We start from the raw sequence: 26,950 nt of genomic DNA on the forward strand, positions 1-26,950 counted from the left end.
ATTTCTTAATGCCTCTATCTCATGTGATCCTTCAACTTGATAATTTTGATATTCATCATCATCATCATCACTACTATCGCTTTCTTCACAAAAGTCCCTGGGGTCATCAAAATGACGATCACGTTCAGAATACCTCCGTATGTAGTTATGAAGAGCCATTGTAGCAATGACAATCTTCACTTGCTTATTGAACGGGTAATTAGGCATATCCCTTAAAATTGCCCATCTTTTCTTCCATACCCCAAAAGTTCGTTCAATGATGCTCCTAAGAGAAGAATGCCTGTGGTTGAATACCTCTTTGTGACCCGTTGGTTCGGCACCCCTACGAAAGTCCGGGAGGTGATATCTTTCACCTTTATATGGTCCCAAATAACCTCTCATTTGTGGGTACCCCGCATCTACCAAGTAATATTTTCCTGACAATTGAAAATTTGTTTTTGTATTGTAATAATTATACAAAGCAAGTATGTAAAATGCTACTCAGCTCCGTCTAGCAGACTTTCCACATCACAAACATTGGGCAAGCATCCAAGCAAGCAAACATTCTATGTCAAGATTCAAACTATCAAAATAATACTAACGGTCACACATTTGACTAGTGAAATAGAAGCTTTCATTTCTCTCCCAATTTCACAAACACAAACTACAAGCCACGATGCAGACAATAACAGCAGTCTGCATTTTCCTCCCAATTTTAGTTACTACAACGACAAGGTACACCGCTTCCTTCTACAGGCCTACACAACATTCTAATACAACACTTGTAATTTATACCTTAAAACTCGATGATGATGTCCCAAAGGTGCAGTTCTTTCTCCGGCACCCTCAAATCAGTGGTGAGTAAACCAGACATGTCTTCATATCCAAACTCAGTTTCCTCCGAATCAACTGTTACCCTCTTGGGTCGAGCTGATGAGTAGGCTCCAAATGTGCCACATCCACGAGCTTTCACGACAACTGTTGTGCTTGTGTTAGGTTCATCATATTCTTTTATGGCTCCCCCAGAGTTCAACATCTTGATTAGGCCTATGGGAGAAAATTTTACGCCGTTGGACAGTTCCTTGACAGGAACCACTGTGAAGACTTCATATTCCCGGGTTTTTAATGTTATTGTCATGGATGCATCCTTGGGAAGATAAGACACCTCTCCTGCAAATTTAATCAATGAATTTGTTAAAAACTCTAAATAGTATGGTCTACTAGTAAAGCGTCAAGACTACACGAACAAATCAAATGCTATACTTACTACCAAGATGAGAAAATACGACAACATTCCCAGACCATTTCTCATCTGCAACCTTGGGCAGATAATCAACATCTTTAGCCCGAATAACCCCGGTAATTGTACCTGGTTCCAGGTCATGGATGAGGTTCGTCTTTCCAACCTTACACCACCCAGCTCCCTGGCAATTGAAGACCCCCACAACTCCAGTAACATCGTTCAGATTCCATATCTTCAGAAGACTGTAATAACATAATTTAGATTAGAAAACACACATTATTTGAAGAGACAAAACTACAACTCCAAAAAAAAAAAAAAAAAAAAAGAAAAAAAAGAGTCCATGAGTATAAGGTGCCATGATTAATAATTGGCTGGACCCATCACTAAGGTCCGATTATATGTGTTCAGAGACTAAATTGACAAAGATAAATCATCAGAATCTACCTTCTCCTTACCCAGATTGCTTCCTATCTCTCGGTGCACTTTTGTCATCCAATACCATGTTTAAACCAAAATTTCATCATCGACTCCCAATATGTAGAACTAAAAACATCTTGAAACAGGGATAATAAACCCAAACATCATGGGGGTATAATATTGCAGCTCTAAATGTACCTAAAATTAAGTTCAATCTTTGTACAAGTAATGCCAACACGTGATACCCATCATCGTATCAGCTAGTTTGTCTCTCAAAACAAAAAACACTTATTGCTCTGCATCCTCTTACTACTAAACTTCCTCCAATGGCATCCATTTTGGTCAATAATAGACAACCAATGAACCCCAAAAGATTAAACTGTTAATTAATGAGCTAACAATGCATTAGCTAACAAGTCAGAATGTGTGAAGCCTTGTGATCATACTTTTAACAGTATGACCATACTTTTAATAGTAATAGCATTACCTGAAACGTTACCAGGTTAGATTAAATCCGTTCCTTTCTTTCTTGTTTTCATGTTTTTTTTTTTTCAATTAGCATTATGTTGTTCACTTTGTTTATTAAAATCTGATTGCACCAAAAGACGGCCTTCAGGAGTGCACAAACTACTGAAAGTAGGAAACTCTACTCAGAATTTAGACCGTACCACAAAAAAGATAATGCAGACAGCATGAGAACACACTGAGAAAAACCAGAAACCAAGCAATCATGGAACAATGGACAGAAACAAATCAAATATCACAAATAATTAACACATGTCTTACAATCTCCGCCAAAGAATCAAATATCACAAATAATCAAATATCACAAATCAAATATCACAAATAATCAAATATCACAAATATCACAAGTAATCAAACTTCTCTCTCAATTTTTTTTTGTTTCCTCCACAAACCCTAATTTTTTCCCCAATTAATTTTTTCCCAATTAATTTTTTCCACAAACCATATCACCTTCCCCAATTAATTTTTCCCCACCCTCCATCCCCAATTGTTTTTCCCGACACCCATACCCTCATCCCTTTGCTCTTCCCACCCCTCTTTCCCTAATCTCCCCATCCCTAATTTGAAAAATCCAAACAAATAAATGAGAAGCTTACCTGGAGAAACCTGGAGAACGAGAGAACGAGTTCGCTAGTTTTTGGAACGAGAGAACGAGAGAACGAGAGAGATCGCTCTGGTTCAGGTTATGCGAGAGAGCTCTGAGGTGAAGAGCGTGCGAGAGAGCTCTGGAAAGGTTAGAGCGTAGGTGAAGGGAAAGGGAGGGCAGTTTTGGGTTATTCATATTTCATTAAACGTGTACACTGTTCACCCGTGTGTGGGTGAAAATAAGCTGCTTTTGGAAGCTGCAAATTGCAGCTTCTTGTCATCTCCTGGTTTTGGGCTTTTTTTCACCCTCAACTTTGAAACAAAGCTGTTTTTCAAAGTTTACCAAACACCAAAAATTTTCATAGCTTTTTTTCATAGTAGTTTTTTTTTTAATCACCTCAATCCCAAACAGGCCCTACGTATGAACCACTATGCCATGGTTGAACCTTCAAGTTCCATTGGCCCAAGTCAATTTCAAGCTCCGAATTAACATTATAGCTTATGTACTAATAGAGGGCATGAGCAATTTGAAGTTTATAGAGCCGTATATAACATGTCTCACCTCCACCAGACTTCATCTCAGATTCTATTTCCTTATTACAAACTATTGTGAAAACTCATTTTCACTTTCCAAAGCAATTTTCCCGAAAATGGGTCTGTAAAACGTTACCACACGAACATGGAAGGAGCCAATGAAGGCTCGTCGGGGACATATGCTCCTACTCAAGTGATTCGTTTGTTAAGTTACAGACTACAATTATATAACACACACGCGTTATTTTTGAAGAAAGGGGTTTTTTGATATGGGTCCAAAGTAACTAAAAATTGGACCTATTTCAAAAGTCAAAAATCACTAAAAATTAGACTTATTTCAAATTTTTCCTTGAAGAAAATATATGTAACTAATATCTAACATACCTTCATACTGCATATACTCCATATCAAATGTTATATGAGTTGTTCTATCATTCAGACCGAAAAACCTCTCCCCTAAGTAATCATGTATTAATATTTTCTTATCACTTTGTCACTTTACACTACTAAATGAATTTTTTGTAACAATGGAATTGTGATACATCATCATTTAAAATCATCCCTATTATCATATTGGGTATAAACCATACGATAACAAAGCTTCCTTAGTTGATTTTCAGGTTGGCCCCACTAGAAGAAATTTCTTGCTCTGTCCTCGATCCCTAAAGTTCCATTTGAGTATCAAAGATGAGGTTCTGTTACAGGAGGACTTTCTAGCTCTGTCCCAATTATACCCTCTTTCTCCTTCTCGCTTCCCTTATCGTATCAAATCGTCGAATCCGATTGTTCGAGAGGACGAGGTCCCTCAGCGAGTTAAGTCTGGAACTTGATGCAAGCTAAAGATATACGGGATGAAGGAATGACTGTTGATTACCAAGGTCGAATTCAGAGAGCTCCATTTCACTGACACGGTCGAATTCAGAGAGCTCCATTCATTGACACAGAGAGACAGCTCGTGAAAACCCAGGTCGAATTCATCATCTTGAGCCTGGAGCACGCGGATTTGAACGACAATTTCTTTTCCAGCGCCCCACGTCGAAGAAGCCCCGCCATTGAAGTTATTTAGACCCCGATTCCGGGACGATGGCCGTCGGTGTTAGCGGTGAAGGCGTGATAGCGCTTAGTCGAGGCCGTCCCATTAAGACCTTGCTGCGACGGCGGCGTCAGGAGCTCTCTGTGGAGAAAAGGCAAGGGTGGCGATTGCACTTGCTCGCCCTCCAATGGTAGCATACCTTATGGTTCTTTGACGGGTCGGATTGCTGCCCACCCAATCTGTGGAAGACCCGTTTGCTTCCCCCTCCGTCTACATCCATTAGCTACGGATTCGAATCTCTCTGTGGCTACATACTTTGAACTGAAACTCAAAAGCTTCGATTTTCCCTTTTTTTTTTTCTTTCCATTTTTCTGGGTTTTTTCAAAATTGATTGGATGGATTGGCTGATTGGAATCCGATCATGGAGTTGGAGAGATTCAGAAGCTCGGAATTTCTTGCTCTCTCTCTCTCTCGGGTCAGCGATTTTGGTGATTGGGAAGGGGAGAGAACATTGGGTTGGAGGGGAGGGATTTGGATCTTAAGCTGTGACATCCGCCGGAGATTTTGGTGATTGGGAAAGAGAGAGAACAGAGGGTTGGAGGGGAGGGATTTGGATCTTTGAGGTGTGACCCGAAAAATGATGAAGATTGAAGATGAAATTATAAATAAAAAATAAAATAAATTATTATCTCACATTTAATATTATACTCTTTTAATCATTTAACATAGTTATAGTAGTTTTATATAAAATTTACCAATCACTTGAACATTATTTTTTTTGTTAAAAGCACTTTTACAATAAAAGTTTCCTAAACACTTAATTGCTTTATTTTACAACTGATTATTTTTACAGCACAGCAGAAGTAATTATTAAAAAACATAGCAATACCAAACTAGTCTTAAGTAGCCTTTTTGTTTCTATAGCATCATGCCCCTATGCATTAAACTTAAAGAGAATACATACATACATGCGCTATATTTTAAAGATTGGGTGTTTTTTTTTTCAATGACCTTGGACATTGACGAACTCCATTAATAGTTCTTTGTATTCCACAATTTTTAATAAGGATAACAAAGTAAAAAAAATATTTATAGCTGCACCTCTAGTAAGTAATAACCTCCCTAAAGTTTTAAAATCAATTTGGTTCCAACATTATGGCCATATACAGATTTTACTGTACTAGAAATTAGAATAACCTCTAACAAGTGGTTAGTTTTCTTGTATTTTGTTTTTCTTACTTTATGAGAGGTAAGGTTTTTGTCTTCCTAACTAGGTGTAACTTTTTTTTTCATATCAATAAATTTCTCTCATACCTTACGTCGAGGTTTTCTTTTACAAAAAAAAAAAAAAAAAAAAAAAAAACCATAGATGGCAAGTGACTTTTTACACAATGATAAGAATGAGTTGAGCCATTGTATGCCATTTGGTCCACAATATAGTTAAACCCTAAAACCAAAACCCTTGCGGATATGACGACCCATTCAATTCCAAGTCTTTAGCATAGAATCATCAATTAACAGTCAAAACAACGAAACAAATAGATTTATATTGAAAAATCAAAGTCATATGAAAGTTGGTCTTAATTGATGCATATAAAAAGCCCCATATTCCTCATCTATTCATTCATTCAATTCATTCATTCCTTCAATCCTTTCTGTTTTTCACAGACAGAAAAAAGAAGCAAAATCTTTGCTTTCCCTAGAAAATCTTTTCTGTATCTTCGTTCATTCATTTCTTCCTTCTTCTACCGAAATTAAAAAGAAGCGAAATAATCTTCGTTTGCCCAACAAAATGAAGTTTCTAAAAATATTTTTGGTGGCAGTGTTTTTAGTGGTTTTTCTTATTAACATGCAATCGTCCGAAGCCTGCAGAGTGTTGCATGGGGAAGAAAAGTTTATGCATCAGATGAAGAATGATGTTTTGCATCAGATGGATCGTCCCTTCTTCCCTTTGATCAGGCAAATACTTGCGGGCACTACCCCGTCCGGAGGTCCTAATCCGACCACCCCTTGAAGTAGTACCAATTCCAAAGATTCTACATCGAAGTGCAACATCAACGAAAAGCACTAGCAGAATTAACTTTAAATCAAATTAAACATTTTATATATTTTCTTAGCAGTGAATAAGTACAGGAGAATGCCTGCAGTCTAGCTATAGGTTTTTTTTTTTCCCTTACATGTAAAAATAAAGTGTATGCTTCACAATGCATATGAAGTTGACTGAATAATACGAAGTATAGAATAAATTCTTTATTTACTTTTTTTTTTTTGGGCATGTATGCATCTGTAGCTCTAGCATGAGTTTATTTACCTTTTAATTTAGGATAATGCTATTCACACATCTTTTTTTTTACCTCTAACACATCATTTTTATTTTTGTCCATTAGTCTTCTTCAATTCATTTTAATCTGACGGCCAAAATTAAGAAAGATTTATGAGAGATAATAAAAAATGTATAGATATCACTGTCCTTAATTTAACAGTGAGTTTAAAAGTAATTGCTATGTTATTGACAAGAAGTTAAACTGCAGAATTGCGAAAAAATATCACCTGCTCTGCAAAAACCTCTAACAATGCTTGCAGAGAGATACGTATTATACCATATATGTGTGTGTGCGCGCATAGTGAAGACTCTGCATCTGGTTTAAAAGGCACCTTTGAGGCCAATCTTGGAGTGAGACGGCTCCACCGTCGCTTGGTGTTAGTACTTCGCACGTTATAACTTAATGGATAAGTAACACACGTGACAATGTAACTATCATATCAAAAAAATTACTCATTCGGTATAGTAAAACCCTTTTAGTTATACATGATATCTAAAATTAATATGCATCGACGTGAGTCCTGCGAGCGTTTTCTTTTTACAATGGCATGCAATATCATGAATGATAAACCTGTGGACTGTGGACCATCAGAATATATATCAAACACTTGGCGTGCACTAATTGAATACAATTCATATGATCTGCCCCAATTGCGCATCACCAGGGAAGGAAAACCTAGAACCAGAAGAACTGCAGGAACCCAGAACTTCTGAAGGGACCAGAGGGGCAAAACCACTATTCATGTGCATGATTTTGGACGAGGGGAGGGGCGGCCACCCCTCCTTGCTCCTATGTAGCTTCGCCCTTGCTCCTCCTTGAGCTAGTTTGAGTTTAAACTAGTTAATGTTGTTTTGCATCATTTTAAATTTTGGACATCATCAAGAAAATTTACATGCAAAAGAGATGATATGTAATGAAATAAAGAAAAGTTGCATGTCAGAAATGTTGTCACAATGCAAGTGATGAATTTGCTTTGGTGAATAGAGTTTTTCTCTTCAATTCATTGCGTTTCAGGTCAAACTTTTTTTCTTTCTAAGTGTACATAGCTTAGAGTGATATATTATAATTTTCATTTAAAAAAAGTTGTCACAATACATTACTCGAAATTATTGAGAAAATCTTTAATGTAACTGTTATATCACCACTTGATATGAATTACTAATCAATTCTCTGTTATAATAGCAATCTCACACATGCTATGCATGTAGGAGAAACATATCGAAAGAGAAGTGGGAGAAAAATATGGAAGAATTTTAAATAAAATCCTATTTTAATCTTATTATATTAAGGTTATTTATTGCAACTAAGGATAAAAAATGGGACTGTGGGGACATAAATGGTATTTTTATAAAAAGAAAAAAAAAAGTCTTACAGAATGTGTGCTTTAAATAATAGTAAAGAATCGCTCGGAGCTGAATGAAGGTATTTCCTTTGGCCTGGGGATTCGACTTACCTTTTTTGCTTTTAGAACAGAGGGGGAACCTGAAGTTTGGCTGAAAATCCGAATCATAGTTAGCAGTTTGAATAGAGTTAGTGTCGTAGTCAAGAAAATCAATGATCTAGTAGAAATGTCGTAAAATTTCAAATCATGTATGCTTCGTGGTCTTGAGTTTGAGGTTCGAAGCTGGCAAAATATAGATGATTTTTTGGTTGAAAGCTTTAGGAAGATATGTGACATTTGATTGAAGCCAGCGGTTAGGTGAAATACTTTAGTATCTACAGGCCTCACTAAGAATTAATCTTATCTTTTGGGATGTGAGATACCTCCGGATTTGACTAAAAAAAATAAAATAAAGTAGTATAGACAACACTTCAATTAGTAATACCTTATAATTTTCCAAATTTTAAAATGAGGATTTATTAAATAATAATTTATATTCGCTAAGACACTTTATTCTCTCTCCTAATAAAGCATGATAAATTATTTCAAGGTCAAATGGGACTTTAGTGACCAACGATAAAATTCAATTTTTTTGTCTGAGTATATGTCATGTCGTGTAAAAAAAGGTTTGCATACTACAAACATTCAAACGTTCTATGGGAGAAACGTACTGAAAAAAGATGGAGAAAAACGTGGAAGAATTCTAATTTAATTTAATAATTTAAATCCACAAAATTCCTATTTTAGTCTTGTTATATAAAGGTTATTTATCGCAACTAAGGAAAAATAGAATAAAATGTGGGGACATATGTGGTATTTAAAAAAAAATTATGACCAAGTTTGTTTTCTTGATAATAGTATAAACAACAACCACGGCAAGTGGTCTAGTAGAAACATGGTAAAATTTCAAGTCATGTATGCTTTATGGTCTCTGGTTCGAGGCACAAAGCTGGTAAAAACATGAGTGATTTTCTGGTTAATATTGAAAGCTTTGGGAGGAAGTGTGGTATTTAACTGTGACTGGGGATAGGCTGGACTGCCTTTAGCCTTTTCAGGCTCCACTAAAAATTAGTCCTACCTTTTGGAATGTGAGATATCTCAAGCTTTGGCCAAAAAAATAAAAAAAAAATAAAAAATTTAGACAACACTAAAATTAGTAACTACTTATATATGATCATATAACCTTAGTAAGGCCTATGATAGGGTGGAGTGGGCCTTTTTGGAGGCTATGATGTTGAAGTTGGGGGTCAGATAGTAGATGGATGTCAGTGGTGATGAGGTGTGTGACATCTATGTCGTACTTGTTTTTGGTCAATGGTGATGCTTGTGGGTATGTGTAGCCGTCCCGTGGTTTACGTCAAGGGGATTCGTTATCGCCTTACTTATTCCTTTTGTGCATTGAGGGATTGTCGGCACTCATTGCACACAAGGAGCATATGGGCGTCCTTGGTGGGATTCGAATTTGTGAGGGCGCGCCAAGTATCCATCATTTATTGTTTGCTGATGACAGCTTCTTGTTTGGTAAAGCTAATTTGGATGAATATGCCGAGGTTCAACATATTTTGGATGTGTTCTCCTAAGCGTTAGGGCAGGAAATAAACTTGGGGAAAAGTAGTATTGCTTTTAGTGCGAATGTGGGGGTCCGAGAGCAACAAAGGCTTGATAACTTTCTAGGAGTTCAATTGGTGGAATGGCATGAACATAATTTGGGCCTTCCTACGTTTGTGGGGAAGAATAAATGCCAAACTTTTTCTTACATCAAGGAATGGGTTCATAAGCGGTTGGGTGGATGGAAAGGGAAGTGTTTAAGTAGAGCGGGGCGTGAATTGCTTGTGAAAGAGGTGGCTCAGGCGTTACCTTCTTATGCTATGAATTGTTTTCTACTTCTGAAGACGTTTTGTGATGAGTTACATCAACTAATGGCTCGATTTTGGTGGGGTAGTGATTCATACTCGAGGAAGATCCATTGGAAATCATGGGACAAATTGTGCATTGCTAAACCGAAAGGTGGTATGGGGTTCTAGAATCTTTATGTGTTTAATTTGGCGGTTTTAGCAAAACAAGGTTGGCGAATTGCCCAATATCTAAACTCCTTAATGACAAGATTGTTGAAAGCTAAGTATTTTCCCAATACTTCCTTTTGGGATGCCTCGTTGTCGTCGTCTTCTTCCTATTGTTGGTCTAGTATACTTAAAGCTAGAGTGGTGTTGGAGAAGGGTTCGAGGTGGTTGATTGGGGATGGAGCTTCAGTGTGGGTTTGGAAGGATAGGTGGGTGCCTCGACCTTCAACCTTTCGTCCCATAACGTTGCCACCTTCCTCTCAGAAGGAGATAAGGGTTTGTGACCTCATTGATGTGGACAGGAAGGCATGGAATGACACTTTGTTGAATGAGCTCTTTGAGGAGGAAGACAGGGAGCATATTCGTGTTCTGCCCCTTAGTTATCGATTTCCACCTGATAAACTAATCTAGCACTATAATGATCGGGGTATTTTCACTGTTAAGAGTGCGTATTGGGTTGCTTGGGGATATGGTGTGGAGAAATACTATTATATTTTAAATGTATAAAAAATTATTATTTTTTGTCACGTGGCACAAGTTTGGCAGCCACGTCAGCTTTTAACGGATCAATCGATGGAAAATGTAGCAAATGTATTATATTGAAATAAAATTGTACTTGAGGTATGAAAGTGAAATGTTTTGAAGATGTTGTATGAGGTTGTAATAGACCTCAAACCTAAGGTGGTAAAATGTAATTTACCTCCAATTTAATTATGTTTTCCATCAAAGGGAGGTGGCTAATCAAATCTAGTCATTGGAAAAGTTCTCTCTCCGATCAAATAGAAGAAGAAAAAAAGTTGACGGATGCTAACCATAAAAAATGTTGCTGGAGTTGGATAAGACGGCTGCACTTACGTGCAAAGTGCACCAAAATGGTGCCGCTGTTTTCTTGAGAAAAGGACCGCTGTCAACTTTGGAAAAGAACACTGCATCGTTTTGCAAAGTGTATCAATCCAAGAAGAACTCATCCAAGTTGTTCATCTTCAGCAACTCGGATTTACTCGTCAAGAATCTTCTCGGCGCAACAAGTCTCTACATAGGTACGAAGGTGGTGAAAAGTGATCTTTACGGGAAAAGTTGAAATCTACTAGTCAAGGAATTTTCTCGGCACAACATGTCTTCACGTAGAGACGGAGGTGTCGGAATATGGTCTTTACAGGGAAGGTCAAAATCTTCTGGTCAAGGAATTTTCTCAGCAAAACATGTCTTCACGTAGAGACGAAGGTGTCAGAAAATGATCTTTATGGGGAAGGTCGAAATCTGTTGGAGAGTTAACCTTTGTAATTAGCTTAGTTACCTATTTGGGTCCTTGTAATCAGGATGTAATTAGGATAAATATTATTTGGTGTTTCTTTCCTTGTAAATCAATCTTGTACAATATATATTTCCCTCCATGGTGAGGAGAATAATATCAGAAAAATTAAGCCCCAAAGATAAGCTCTAATTAGCATGGTATCAAAGCAGAGATCCTAGGATTTCAGCTCTGCCCGTTCCCTCAAGCAAGCTCGACCCTCCCATGGAGAACCTACCATCACTCTATGGTGAAAACAACCTCATCCTAGCTGATCCTACCCTTATACTAAACACTACAACCCTAAACACTACTACCCTAACTGACCCTACCATGAATCCTCTTCCTGTTTCGAGTTCTTCAGACATGCCTCCGGAGTCCTCAGGTAATTATGGTTATGTTTTTAATATGAATAATGGTGATACTCAGTCCGGTTGGATCATTGACTTCGGTGCCACATACCATATGACCTATGACCCCACTGATTTAGCTTGTGATATTGTTCCACTTCGACGAAATATTACTAATGCTAATGGTGTCACCTCACCGGTAACTAGCGCTGGCACTGTATGCCTTACGCCTACCCTTTCTTTGCCGCATACACTACTTGTACCTTCACTAACTCATAAATTGATGTCTCCTGGCCAAGCTACTGAGTAATTAAACTGTTGTGTACTATTGTATCCGAAGTTTTGTCTCATTCAGGATATTCTCACTAAGGAGATAATTAGTCGTGGTACTAAGAAGGGGGATCTTTATTTTGTGGATGATGTCAGTACATGATGGGTCAATCTCGCTTAAGGAGCCGTTGATCACAAGCAGCATCAGATATGGTTATGGCATCACCGTTTGGGTCATCTGTCTTTCAGTTATTTACAACATATGTTTCCGGATTTATTTGTTGGTTGTTCGATTTCAGACTTTAAATGTGACACTTGCGTATTTGCCAAGAGTCACCGTGTTTCTTATCCTTTGAATTCTAATAAAAGTGTTATTCCTTTTGGTCTTGTTCATTCGGATGTTTGGGGACCATCTCCGATTACTACTTCATCTGGTATTAGGTGGTTTGTAACTTTCATAGATGATTGCACACGGATGACAGATGACATGGTTATACCTTCTTAAGCATAAAAGTGATGTGTTTCTAGCGTTTAAGACATTCCACACCATGGTTCAGACACAGTATTCTACTACAATCTGGATTTTGCGTTTTGATAATGGTGGTGAACATGTTAATAATGATTTTACACATTATTTAACTAATCACAGAATCCTTCACGAGACTACTTGTCTTCAGACTCCTCAACATAATGGGGTGGCTGAGCGCAAAAATCGCCATCTATTAGAAATGGCTCGATCGCTATTGATTGGGGCGAATGTTCCCTGCTCCTCTTGGGATGTTGCTCTTTAGACTGCCACTTACCTTATCAACCGCATGCCATCCAAAGTATTGAACTTTCTTACACCTTTGCAAGTTCTTGTTACATTCGTGCCTCTACCGTCCGTTTTAGTGCTCCCACTGCGAGTTTTTGGATGTGTTGCCTTTGTTCATCTACATAAAAGTCAACGGACAATACTTGACCCATGTACCATCCGTTGCGTTTTTATGGAGTATGGACTACATCAGAAAGGGTACCGTTGTTACCACCTTCCTTCAGGTCGGATGTATACTGCCATGGATGTTACTTTTTCTGAGTCTGAGATGTATTACTCTTCGGCTTCTTCCAACCCTCCTCTTCAGGGGGTGACACTGCATGACGAACAAGTTTGGACCATGGCTGCTAGCACTGATCTTCCGCTGCCACTATTAGCCGAGCCTGCAGTGGCTACACTGCCATCCCAACCAACAGAAGCAATATCACTGCCCACAAAACCAACGGCAGGTATGGCAGTGCTGTCCTTACCCATGGCACCAGTGCTGCCACTTGCCGATGTTCCGAATTATCAATTACCTTTCAGGCATAACCGGGGAAAGCCACCCAATCAATATTCACCGGAAACAACGAAAGACTCTAAATATCCCATTGCTAACTATGTGTCATCACATAAATTATCAGAACCTGGCAAAGCTTTAGTACAACAAATATCCAATGATAGCACACCAAGTTCATTGAAGGAGGCACTATCTGATAATCAATGGACCAAGGCAATGGAGGAAGAAATGGATGCACTTCAGAAAAATCAAACATGGGATTTAGTTCCGCTACCTCGAGGAAAGAAAAGAGTGGGATGTCGATGGGTGTACACCATCAAGTACAAAGTTGATGGGTCGATTGAACGATACAAAGCACGATTGGTGGCCAAGGGATATACTCTGACGTATGGTGTTGATTATACAGACACATTTGCTCCGGTAGCAAAGATTAATACGGTAAGAGTGTTACTTTCGTTGGCGGCTAACTTGGATTGGCCATTACAACAATTTGATGTGACAAATGTTTTCTTACATGGTAATCTTAAAGAAGAAGTGTATATGGATATTCCACCTGGTTATGCATCGGTTTCACAACCTGGAATGGTTTGTAAGTTGAATAAGGCATTGTATGGATTGAAACAATCACCTCAGGCATGGTTTGGTAGGTTCCCAACGGCTATGAGGAAGTATGGGTTTAGGTAGGGCAATTCCGATCATACACTTTTCTTGAAACGTCGAATGGGTACATTGACGACACTTATTATTTATGTGGATGATATGATTGTTACGGGTGATGATAAAGAGGAAATCTCAAGGCTGAAAGATTACTTAGCAATTGAGTTCGAGATGAAAGATCTTGTTGGATTGAAATATTTCTTGGGTATAGAAGTAGCTCGATCTAAACAGGGTATATTTCTATCTCAAAGAAAATATGTTCTTGACTTGTTAGGCAAAACCAGAATGCTTGATTGTAAACCGATTGACACCCCCATAATCCAAAATCACCATCTTGCCGTGCACCCTGATCAAGTTCCCACTAGCCGAGATCGTTATCAAAGGTTAGTTGGGAGGTTAATTTATTTATCTCATACCAGGCCTGATATTGCATATGCAGTAAGTGTTGTTAGTCAATTTATGCATTCCCCGAGTGACACTCATATGGGTGCGTTTGAACGCATTCTACGATACCTAAACTCCTCCCCGAGTAGAGGCATCATGTTTTCCAAGAATGGTCATTGCCAGATAGAAGGTTATACCAATGCAGATTAGGCAGGGAATATTACTGATCGACGGTCCATATCTGGATACTTTACATTTGTAGGGGGAAATTTAGTGACTTGGCGGAGTAAGAAACAGAAAGTGGTTGCTTTATCAAGTGCAGAGGCGGAATACAGGGATATGGAAAAAGGAGTATGTGAATTATTATGGCTTCGGAGGTTACTCGCAGAACTCAGGTGTCCTTCAATGTTGGCTTCGAATTTGTTTAGTGATAATAAAGCAGCCATTGATATCTCATACAATCCAATCCAGCATGATCGCACAAAACATGTAGAAGTTGACAGACACTTCATTAAGGAGAAGTTGGATGGGAATATTATTCATTTCCCGTTCGTAAAGTCAGAGGACCAATTAGTGGACATCTTAACTAAAGGTGTTACTAGTCAAGCGTTCTACAACTCTCTCGTCAAGTTAGGCATGAACAACATTTATACACCAACTTGAGAGGGAGTGTTGGAGAGTTGACCTTTGTAATTAGCTTAGTTACCTATTTGGGTCCTTGTAATTAGGATGTAATTAGGATATATATTATTTGGGGTTTCTTTCCTTGTAAATCAATTTTGTACAATATATATTTCCCTCCTTGGTGAGGAGAATAATATCAGAAAAATTAAGCCCCAAAGATAAGCTCTAATTAGCAAAATCTTCTGGTCAAGGAATTTTCTCGGCACAACATGTCTCCACATAGACACGGAAGTGGCTGATCAGATCCAGTCGCTGGAATCGTTTGAATTACAATCAGTAGGCACTTCAAATGGATGTCGAAGTCAGGATAGTGAAGTAAAACTGTTTCCGCAAATAAACCAAATAATGGTTGACGGTTTCAATGTCCAGACAAGGGTTTCAAGTTCGGAGCTGCTCAAGGATGAGTCCTCGACACAAATTGATGAGCGGAAACCTAGAAAGAGAGGGAGAAAACCTGCCAATGGGAGACAAGAACCATTAAATAATGTGGAAGCAGAGCGGCACAGGCGCAAGAAGCTTAACCAGAGATTCTATCCACTAAGAGCTGTTGTTCCTAACATATCGAAGATGGATAAAGCCTCTCTTCTTGGTGATGCCATTACCTATATCACCGATCTCCAGATGAAGATCAGAGTCATGAAAACTGAAAAGCAGATGGTAAACAACAAGGGAAAGCAGTTACCGGTTCCAGAGATTGATTTTCAGGAACGCCTCGAGGATGCAGTTGTGAGGATGAACTGCCCATTGGATTCTCACCCGGTTTCTGAAGTCTTCAGAACACTTGGGAACATAAAATTGTAGCTCAAGAGTCTAACGTTTCCATAACAGACAACGATAAGGTTATTCATACATTCTCGATTCAAACTCAAGGCGGTGATGCCGAGCAATTAAAGGAGAAGCTGGTGGCCTCTGTTTCAAAATGATCTGACTGTAAAGTTTTTTCGTAAGTTATTACCTGTGATATAAACGTGAGTTGTCTTGTTGTCGAGTAACTATTCAGTGTCTTTATCTCGTGATGATTTGTTATATATATAACTTCAAATTCATATTATTGTACGAAGTTATTTGTTAATATATGAAAAAGAGCTCCTTGTAATTTTGAACATGTTCGGAAGATCCACTGAATGGTCGTTATGGATTTATCTCTCTACGTCGCTTTCTTTGGAAGGCTTCTGAGTTTACTGTTTTACAGTTTATGCATGCATGTTTAGATGAATTGGCCAGAGACAGCCCTCAAGTAAGGGGAGATTCCTACACGTGACTTGGTCACGTGATGCGTGCTACACAGTGATGTGGATATATCATGGTTACACCCAAGTTTTTCCTGTCATACGATTTGCTATTCAAACTCCATACTTTAAATGGAATTGAGTTGGACTGATAAATATGTACCCCTTTTTATTGGGGATGCTGGGAACCCTTGGTCATGGCTTCTCTGGAAGTCAAGACTCAAACGATTCAATCAAAATCAAGACAAAAGGAATTTGTTTTCAGCCACGTTAAAGCGAGTTCATGTGTGACATCTATTCGCTTACTGTGTTAAAAATATTGTTTAAATTTGACTCTCTGCATTATGCTTTCCTCAGGGCTTTGCATCAACCACCAAAAAGTTTACTTTTTAATTCTTTGGTTCTATACGCCTTTGTGATTCAAGGCGGATTCTTGCATATGTCCTTGTCGGGTGTATTCCCCGTCTAAGTATAACGCTCATCACGTCTTTCTCGTAGACAACTATTAAAACTTGAACAATTGCTTTACACCCAAACTACATTGTGTGACACTGTTTGGCGTTCAAGTTAGTGTGTATTGTTTCATTACATATGGACCACCATGCCATGGTTGAACCTTCAATTTCCACTGGCCCAAGTCAATCCCAAGCTCCGAATTAATATTATAGCTTAGGTACTAGGCGAAGGCATGAGCAATTTGAAATTTATAGAGAGCCATATATAACAGGTCTTACCTCCACCACACTTTATCTTAGATTCCATTTCCTTATTACATACTTCTGTGAAAACTCATTTTCACTTTCCAAATCAATTTTCTCGAAAATGGGTCTGTAAAACGTTACCACACGAACCGTAAAGTTCCATATGGGTATCAAAGATGAGGTTCTGTTACAGGAGGACTTTGTTCTCAACTCTTTTTGTTGTCCTTGTTCTGTTTTCTTGCCTGCAAGTTGGTGAAATGAGGCAATTGAAGGCAGAACAATGGGCTAGCAAGTAGCAACCATGGTGTTATACTTGTGTTTCGGTCCCTCCAGAGGGGTCGACCACCACCAACTGGCCCTAATCCCTGCACCCACATCCCCGGCCGCAGCTCGGGTGTTTGCACCTGAATGAGATGAATATAGCTTTACCACTTAGTGCATGAAGCCTTCTTAGCCATGCCATTCCTCACCCTACCAATACCGAGAATTAACGTTCAGGCCGGCGCTATTGAGACTAAGAAACGGGAGCAACAGATGTTATAAAGTTCAAAATGTGAATAATGTTTAACTAGATTAGCATCCCTGCAGTAGAATTCATGTATAATAACCCATTTTTTTCATTATTTTTGTTGGTGAATTGGCTAAAAAGTTTTGGTTGTAATTGTAACCCATGAGACTATATTATAACTGAACTCATTCTATTTCTTTATTTATTTATTTATAGTATATACTAAATTCAATTAAATTACGGAAGTAATTCTAACTTTGTGCAGATGAGAGCACGCAACTCTGACTAACCTGGCTATACCCATATTTGCATTCATTCTATTTGTTGTATCTGAATTCTAATGAGCAGATGGATGAACAAATCTCTTTTTTTTTTTTTTTTTTTTTTTTTAATAAATCATGTTATTAATCAATTGCTAAAACAGTAAAACCCCACAGATTAGTGAGGTTGCATCTGCTACACAAAACGCAAGATAAAACATCTTAATACATTGAGAATTGTTATTAGCACTTCAAAAATCTTATTCTACACTCCTCACAAGTGTATTTTTTTTCTTCTAATTATAGAAAATTTGAAGTGTCAAATGAGATTTTTAAAGTGTTAATAACAATTTCCAATACATTATATATATGTATATATTTATTACCAGGAAAGGTCTTGGCGGTGATACAAACTATTGAAGATTTTGAAACTAATGCATGATAAAAAGTTGTCAGCAGTGATATCATTTGATCCAAACTATTCCTCTTCAACATTTCTTTGAGGTCAAATCAACTAATTTCTACCAAAATTTTCTTGCACGTGTAATTAAGGACAACACCATCTCTTCATTTTCCTCCAATAATATTTTAATACACTTTGTTCGCTCATTACCGTTCTGGATTAGTGGCACCTGATTATCATTTTTCCAGAAAAGATTATAAGTTCAATTTTCACAGGGATCATTTTAGACAACCTTTCTAGACATCATGACTTATTCTTATTCAATTTTATCCTATAAAACTAAGAAACAACAATACTAAGGTCTGGCTAGTGAATTAGAGAGGTAATTAGTTTTGAGATGTCTTAGTTAATTAAATAAACACGCCTGGACACATTTGAAGTCAAACAAGACTTTAGTCATCACAATATGATTCAATTTTTGTGTGTGTATGTGTGTCAAAGTATTCATGTCGTGTAAAAGGTTAGCACACACCGATACTACACCAACAGCGTACTAAAGCTTCAATTAAAATAGTCAACGTTCAAACTTCAAAGGCCTTATACACGCTTTTACTTGCATGCCAAACTCCAATCTCAGTTCAAAATTGCGATGCAAGAAAATAGTAACAAAAACTCTACGAGAGTTGGTCAAAATACCTCTATAGTATTAGTAATTGTTAATAAAACTAAAAGAAAAAATAATTGAATCAGGACAACTTAATAAAAAAATAGGCTTAAAATATATATAGTAAAACATCTTTATAATAATGCTCTATTTAAGAATAACCTTCTTTATAGTCATAAAAATTTATGGCCCAAACTTGGAGCCAGTTATGTATTGTAATAAGTTATAACTTTTATATGTCCCGTATTAAGAAAACTCGCATCCATATGATAATAATCGTCCATAAGTACAAAAATATGCAATATCACAAATAAACGTTTAAGATGAACTAAAATATTTCTATATAATTATTTGAGACAATATTTTATTTTTTAGAGTTGATATCACGCTTTTGAGCTTATAAGTACGTAATACCTCGTCAATATGGACAATTTCTTGTTGAAGCCCATACTGGTTTTAGCTTCACAAGCATGTTTATAGATAGGCATTTAACTTAAAGAAAGTACTACATACGTACATACATGCAATAGATTTTAAGGGTTGAGTGTATTTTTTTTTCTTTCAAATTTTAAATTTTGGAAACCGACGTACTCCACTAATAGTTCTTTGTATCTATACAATTTTAATTGAAGATAACGAAGTAAAAAATAATAATATTTTTTTAGTTGCACCTCTATTAAGTAATAACTTGCTTAAAGTTATAAATTTGATTTGGTTTCAATATCATGACTATATAGAGGTTTTACTATACTAGAATAATTAAGTAAAAAAGCTATATAGCTCAGCTTAAATTATGAGTAAAATGTTTCTTATAGGAACTTAAGAGTAAAAAAAAAAAAAAGTGCTATTTTTGGGCATCAAGAAAGGATTGTGTTGTTATATAATTAATTAGCTTTGATTTATTACAGGTCCACAATATAGTGAAACCCTAAAACCAAAACCCTTGCGGATATGACGACCCATTCCATTCTAAGTCTTTAGCACATAATCATCAATTAATAGTCAAAACAACGAAACAAATAGATTTATATTGAAAAATCAAAGTCATATGAAAGTTGGTCTTAATTGATGCATATAAGAAGCCCCATATTCCCCATCTATTCATTCATTAATTCCTTCCTTATTTCCTTCATTCCTTTCTGTTTCTCACAGACAGAAAAAAGAAGCAATATCTTTGTTTTCGCAACAAAACCTTTAGCTTTATCTTCATTCATTCATTCATTCCTTCTTCCGCAGAAAATAAGATGCAAAATAGTCTTTGTTTGCCCAACAAAATGAAGTTTTTAAAAATATTTTTGGTGGCAGTGTTTTTATTGGTTTTTCTTATGAACATGCAATCGTCGGAAGCCTGCAGAGTGTTGCATGGGGAAGAAAAGTTTATGCATCAGATGAAGAATGATGTTTTGCATCAGATGGATCGTCCCTTCTTCCCTTTGATCAGGCAAATACTTAGGGGCACTACCCCGTCCGGAGGTCCTAATCCGACCACACCTTGAAGTAGTACCAATTCCAAGGATTCTACATCGAAGTGCAACCATCAACGAAAAGCACTAGTAGAATTAATTTTAAATCAAATTAAACATTTTATATATATTCTTAGCAGTGAATAAGTACAGGAAAATGCCTGCAGTCTTGGTGTTTTTTTCCCTTACATGTAAAAATAAAGTGTATTAGCAAAGAAAAAAGGGTGTGTGATAACACTGCCCTTAATTTAACAGTGAGTTTAAGAGCAATTGCCATTTTATTGACAAGAAATTAAACTGCAGAATTGCAAAAATATATTACCTGCTCTACAAAAACCTCTGACAATGTTTGCAGAGATACCTATTATACCATATATATCTGTGTGCGCATAGTGAAGACACTGCATCTGGTTTAAAATACACCTTTGAGGCCAATCTTGGAGTGAGATGGCTCCACCGTCACTTGGTGTTAGTACTTTGCACATTATAACTTGATGGATAAGTAAAATCACGTGACAATGTAACTGTCACATAAAAAAAATGACTCAATCGATACAATAAAACCCTTTTAATTATACATAATATCTAAAATTAATATGCATTGACGTGAGTCATGCAATAATGAATGTTTTCATTTTACAATGGCATGCAATATCATGAACGATATGCCTGTGGACTCTGGAGCATCAAAACATATATCAAACACTTGGCGTGCGCTAATTGAATACAATTCATATGCTCCTCCCCATTGAGCTAGTTTGAGTTTAAAGTAATTAATGTTGTTTTGCATTGTTTTAAAATTTGGAAATCATCAAGAAAATTTACATGCAAAAGATATGATATGTAATGAAAAAAAGAAAAGTTGCATGTTAGAAAGATGTCACAATGTAAGTGATGGATTTGCTTTGATGAATAGAGTCTTTCTCTTCAATTTATTATGTTTCCGATTAAACTCCTTCCCTTTTCTAAGTGTATGTAGCTTAGAGTAGTATGTTATCATTTTCATTTGAAAATAACGTTGTAACAATATATTACTCGAAATTATTGAGAAACTCTTAAGTGTAACTTGTAATATCACCACCTGATATGTATGACTAGTCAACTCTTTGTTATAATAGCAATCTCACATATGCTATGCATGTAGGAGAAACATATCGAAAGAGAAGTTGGAGAAAAATGTGGAAGAATTTTAAATAAAATCCTATTTTAATCTTATTATATTAAGGTTATTTATTACAACTAAGGATAAAAAATGGGACTGTGGGGGCATAAATGGTATTTGAAGAAAAGTCTGGGAGAGTGTGTTCTCTAAATAATAGTATAGACAACAATCACGGTAAATGGTCTTGTAGAAACGCAGTAAAGTTCCTAACCATGTATGCTTCGTGGTCTTTGAGTTCGAGGCACGAAGCTGGTAAAAACACGGATGATTACCTAGTTGAAAATTTTAAGAGTACATGTGTCATTTGACTGTAGCAAAAAGTGGGGTGAAATGCCTTAGTTTTTACGGGCCTCACCAAGGATTAGTCTTATTCTTTAGGATGTAAGATGCCTCCGGATTTGACCCAAAAAAAAAGAAAAGAAAGCATATACAACACTTAAATTAGTAACACCTTATGATTTTCCAAAATTTTACAACGAGGATTTATTAATCATAATTTATATTCGTTAAGACACTTTATTCTCTCTCCAAATAATGCATGATAAATTATTTCAAGGTCATATGGGACTTCAGCGGCCAACGATAAAATTCAATTTTTTCGTCCGAGTATATGTCAAGTCGTGTAAAAGGTTTGCATATTACAAACATTCAGTCGTTCTATGCATGTGGGAGAAACATATTGAAAAAAGATGGAGAAAAACGTGGAAGAACTCTAATTTAATTTAATAATTTAAATCCAAAAAATTCCTATTTTAATCTTAATAGATAAAGGTTATTTATCGCAACTAAGGATAAAACAATGTGGGGACATAAATGGTATTTAAAAAAAAAATTATGACAAAGTCTATCATCTTGATAGTAGTATAAACAACAACCACGGCAGGTGGTCCAGTAGAAACACGACAGAATTCCAAGTTAGGTATGCTTTGTGGTCTCTGATTCGAGCATAAAGTTGGCAAAAATACGAGTAATTCTCTAATTAAAAACTTTGGGAGGAAGTGTGGTATTTAATTGTGGCCAGGGATAGGCTGGACTGCCTTTAGTCTTTCCAGGCTCCACTAAAAATTAGTCCTAGCTTTCTGGGTGTGAGATACCTCAGGGTTTGGCCAAAAAAAAAAAAAAAAAGAAATTAGACAACACTTGAATTTGTAACTACATGTGATCATATCCAACAAATTTTCAAAATTTACAACGAGGACTTTTTAAACCATAATTTATATTCTTTAAGACACTAAGTTACTCTCCATATAATGCATAATACATTATTCCAAGGTCAAATGGGACCCATTCAATTCTAAGTTAAAACCAAAGCCCTTGCGGGTATGACGACCCATTCAATTCCAAGTCAAAACAACGAAACAAATAGTTTTATGTTTAAAAATCAAAGTCAAATAAAAGTTGGTCTTAATTGATGCATATAAAAGAGGCCCCCATATTCCCCATCTATTCATTCATTCCTTCAATCCTTTCTATTTTTCAGACTGACAAAAGAAGCAAAATCTTAGTTTTTCAAAAAACCTTTATCTTTATCTTCATTCATTCATTCCTTCTTCTTCCACAGAAAAAAAGAAGCAAAATAATCTTTGTCTGCCCAACAGAATGAAGTTTCTAAAAATGTTTTTGGTGGCAGTGTTTTTAGTGGTTTTTCTTATGAACATGCAATCGTCCGAAGCCTGCAGAGTGTTGCATGGAGAAGAAAAGTTTATGCATCAGATGGATCGTCCCTTCTTCCCTTTGATCAGGCAAATACTTAGGGGCACTGTCCCGCCCGGAGGTCCTAATCCGACCAAACCTTGAAGTAGTACCAATTCCAAAGACTCTACATCGAAGTGCAACCATCAACGAAAGGCACTAGCATAATTAATTTTTAACTCATATCATTTGATATATTTTCTTAGCAGTGAATAAGTACAAGAAAATGCCTGCAGTCTAGGTTTTTTTTTCTCTTACATAAGTTGTGTAAGAATGTAAAAAAAAGAAGCTGTATTAGCTTCCTAATGTGTATGAAATTGACTGAATAATACGAAGTGCAGAGGAATTATATTATATATATATATATTAATTTCTTTTTGTGCCTGTGTGCATCTGTAGCTCTAGCATGGGTTTATTTTACCTTTTAATTTAACAGTGATTTTAAAATCACATACCATTTTGTAGACAAGATATTAAACTGTTGAATTGCGAAAATATATTACCTAGTTTACAAACACCTCTGACAGTGTTTTGCAGAGATATAGATAGATAACACCAAAATTACTCGTGCTGAAGAGAAAAAAACCCTTTCAACTAAACAGTGCCATTCACAACACTACTAGAAAATATAATTTTGCCGACAAATTATAAACCAACAAAGCAAAATTTTGTCGGCACAAGAGTCCTTTCTCGACGAAAATTTTAATTTGTCGGCTAAATACTCACGATAGAATCAATTTATAACACCAATCTTAGCCGAGAAAATTGGAACGTTAGCCGACGATCATTTTGTAGGCGTAAATTTGATGCCCTGACAAATTTTGTTTTGACGGGTAAACTTTGGCGGGAACTTTTCCCGTTATATTGAAATATTAGCTGATGATGTGAGGCAACAAAGTATTTCATCGGCAAATTGATTAAAGAGGCAATAAAGTATGTCATCGGCAAGGTAATAATAACTCTACGTGAGAGGTTTTCACTAGTGCACCTTTCCATTTTTTTCCGGGGAACGCAATCAAAGCTCTTGGCGACTATTTATGCTCTCATTCTGTCTTTCTTGTTTCTTTGTACGGACGGGAGCATATATAGATAAAGAGATATCTAGCATTTCATATTTCTGGATTGTAGTTTTATGCCATCAATAATCTATATTGACAATTTGATTTCATAATATGTGAGTGTTTGGAAAAATAAAAAATTCCTTATAGTATTAGTCTTGCAACTTAACCCAATCTCTTTATGTTCGCTTCCATATACATTCCATGCAAACTAACTAATATTCTCATGCGAAAAGTATGTTGTAAAACTGTAAATCTAGATCAAGTAGTGAAAAAGTTCTTCTTATCAATTCTGACTCCAAACTACTTTCTAGCAACAGATAACTTGGTTTAGGTTATGATCAATTATTAGTCAATTAGTCAATTACAATTGTAAATTTGAATACGGTTGTATGTAATCATCCATTATAAAAACATAACATATAATTATAAGAACAAACTTATAAATTTGCCAAGGCAATCCAAACCTACATCCCCCAATTGCATGATCTCCCTCCCATTTCTTCCTAATCCTATTTTGCCGCCACATGATCTCCCTCCCATAATCGGTTCACATCCCCCAATTGTCGGTTCACATCATGATCTCCCTCCCAGTTGCATGCTAATCCTATTTTGTCGCCTCATGATCTCCCTCCCAATTGCATGCTAATCCCGACTTCCCTCCCATATTATTCTCTCGCGCCATCCGATTTCAGTTTGATAAGGATTCTTATTTATGAAAAAACTTAGCGGGGTCTTTACCGCTCAAAAATAATTTTAACAATTTCTATCGTAGGTTTAGATTATGAAATTCGTGCGCCTAATAAACAAACATCCATACACTACTAGTCTATTACAAAATATTAAATGTGCAAAGATATAATAGATTCACTAACAATTAAGAGTTTATTCATACTTTCATTAAGTATAACATAAGATTTTGTGGTATCCACTAGTGTAAATATTTTAAATTGAAGATCAAGTTCATTCATTGCACTCGTATAAGGTCAATGAGTGTAGCTGTAAAAAATCATCAAAATCGGAGTTAAAATAACCGTTAAATCATGATTTTTCGTTGATAACCGTCGAAAAGTTTTGTCCCATTACTTGATCACTCAATGTTTGTTTTTTGCAATTTTTGGCATATGAGATCTCGAAGTATATACAAACATGTTTGACGGTTGGATCATTGAAACTAGTTTCGTAGAATGCATATCCCATCAAAATAATAGATTCACTAACACTTCAGAGTTTATTCATACTTTCATTAAGTATAACATAAGATTTTGTGGTATCCACTAGTGTAAATATTTTAAATTGAAGATCGAGTTTATTCATTGTACTCGTATAGGGTCAAGGAGTGTAGCTGTAAAAAATCATCAAAATCGGAGTTAAAATAACCGTTAAATCGTGATTTTTCATTGATAACCGTCGAAAAATTTTGTCCCATTACTTTATCTCTGAATGTTTGTTTTTTGCAATTTTTGGCGTATGTGATCTCGAAGTATATACAAACATGTTTGACGGTTGGATCGTTGAAACTAGTTTCGTAGAATGCGTATCCCATCAAAATAATAGATTCACTAACACTAAAGAGTTTATTCATACTTTCATTAAGTATAACAAACGATTTGTGGTATTCACTAGTGTAAATATTTTAAATCGAAGATCGAGTTCATTCATTGTACTCGTATAGGGTCAAGGAGCGTAGCTGTAAAAAATCATCAAAATCGGAGTTAAAATAACCGTTAAATCGTGATTTTTCATTGATAAACGTCGAAAAGTTTTGTCCCATTACTTGATCGCTGAATGTTTGTTTTTTGCAATTTTTGGCATATGAGATCTCGAAGTATATACAAACATGTTTGACGGTTGGATCATTGAAACTAGTTTCGTAGAATGCATATCCCATCAAAATAATAGATTCACTAACACTAAAGAGTTTATTCATACTTTCATTAAGTATAACATAAAATTTGTGTGGTATCCACTAGTGTAAATATTTTAAATTGAAGATCGAGTTCATTCATTGTACTCGTATAGGGTCAAGGAGCGTAGCTGTAAAAAATCATCAAAATCGGAGTTAAAATAACCGTTAAATCGTGATTTTTCATTGATAACCGTCGAAAAGTTTTGTCTCATTACTTGATCGCTGAATGTTTGTTTTTTGCAATTTTTGGCATATGAGATCTTGAAGTATATACAAACATGTTTGACGGTTGGATCATTGAAACTAGTTTCGTAGAATGCATATCCCATCAAAATAATAGATTCACTAACACTTAAGAGTTTATTCATACTTTCATTAAGTATAACATAAGATTTTGTGGTATCCACTAGTGTAAATATTTTAAATTGAAGATCGAGTTCATTCATTGTACTCGTATAGGGTCAAGGAGCGTAGCTGTAAAAAATCATCAAAATCGGAGTTAAAATAACCGTTAAATCGTGATTTTTCATTGATAACCATCGAAAAGTTTTGTCCCATTATTTGATCTCTGAATGGTTTTTTTTTTTTTTTTTTTTTTGCGATTTTTTGGTGATGCGATCTCGATGGATATACAAACAATTTTGACGGCTGGATCATTCAAATTAGTTTCGTAGAATTTGTATCCTATCAAGTTCAATGGTGTGTGTGTGTATATATATATATTTATTATGTAGATTTAAATTTATTTATTTTGTACGTATAACACTTACGAAATTTAATAGTATGTATGATATGAATGATTTGTAAAGATAATTGTTAGGGTCAAAGCACATAACTACTAAAGATTATACATAACAAAAAAAAAATTGAA

The 26,950-nt window shown here is 36.1% G+C and overlaps 1 protein-coding gene and 1 long non-coding RNA gene across 2 annotated transcripts; one reads left to right on the forward strand and one right to left on the reverse strand.

The window, feature by feature from the left end:
* Window positions 1-596: 596 nt before the first annotated feature.
* Window positions 597-1,358, reverse strand: LOC137727113 (uncharacterized). Its single transcript, XR_011067725.1, has 2 exons — window positions 1,247-1,358; window positions 597-1,149 (listed from the first exon to the last, which is right to left on the reverse strand). It is a non-coding gene; the product is annotated as an uncharacterized lncRNA (long non-coding RNA).
* A 14,017-nt stretch (window positions 1,359-15,375) lies between these two features.
* LOC137724732 (transcription factor MTB3-like) lies at window positions 15,376-15,831 on the forward strand. Its single transcript, XM_068463445.1, has one exon. It carries the CDS (start codon window positions 15,376-15,378, stop codon window positions 15,829-15,831), a length of 456 nt encoding a protein of 151 aa, XP_068319546.1.
* The last annotated feature ends 11,119 nt before the right edge of the window (window positions 15,832-26,950 follow it).

The sequence above is a fragment of the Pyrus communis genome, chromosome 2, assembly GCF_963583255.1.
Source record: "Pyrus communis chromosome 2, drPyrComm1.1, whole genome shotgun sequence".
Lineage (NCBI taxonomy): Eukaryota > Viridiplantae > Streptophyta > Magnoliopsida > Rosales > Rosaceae > Pyrus > Pyrus communis.

Excerpts from the sequence above, each read along its gene's own strand:
- LOC137724732 (XM_068463445.1), top strand. The coding sequence starts at position 15,376 with ATGGTTGACGGTTTCAATGTCCAGACAAGGGTTTCAAGTTCGGAGCTG.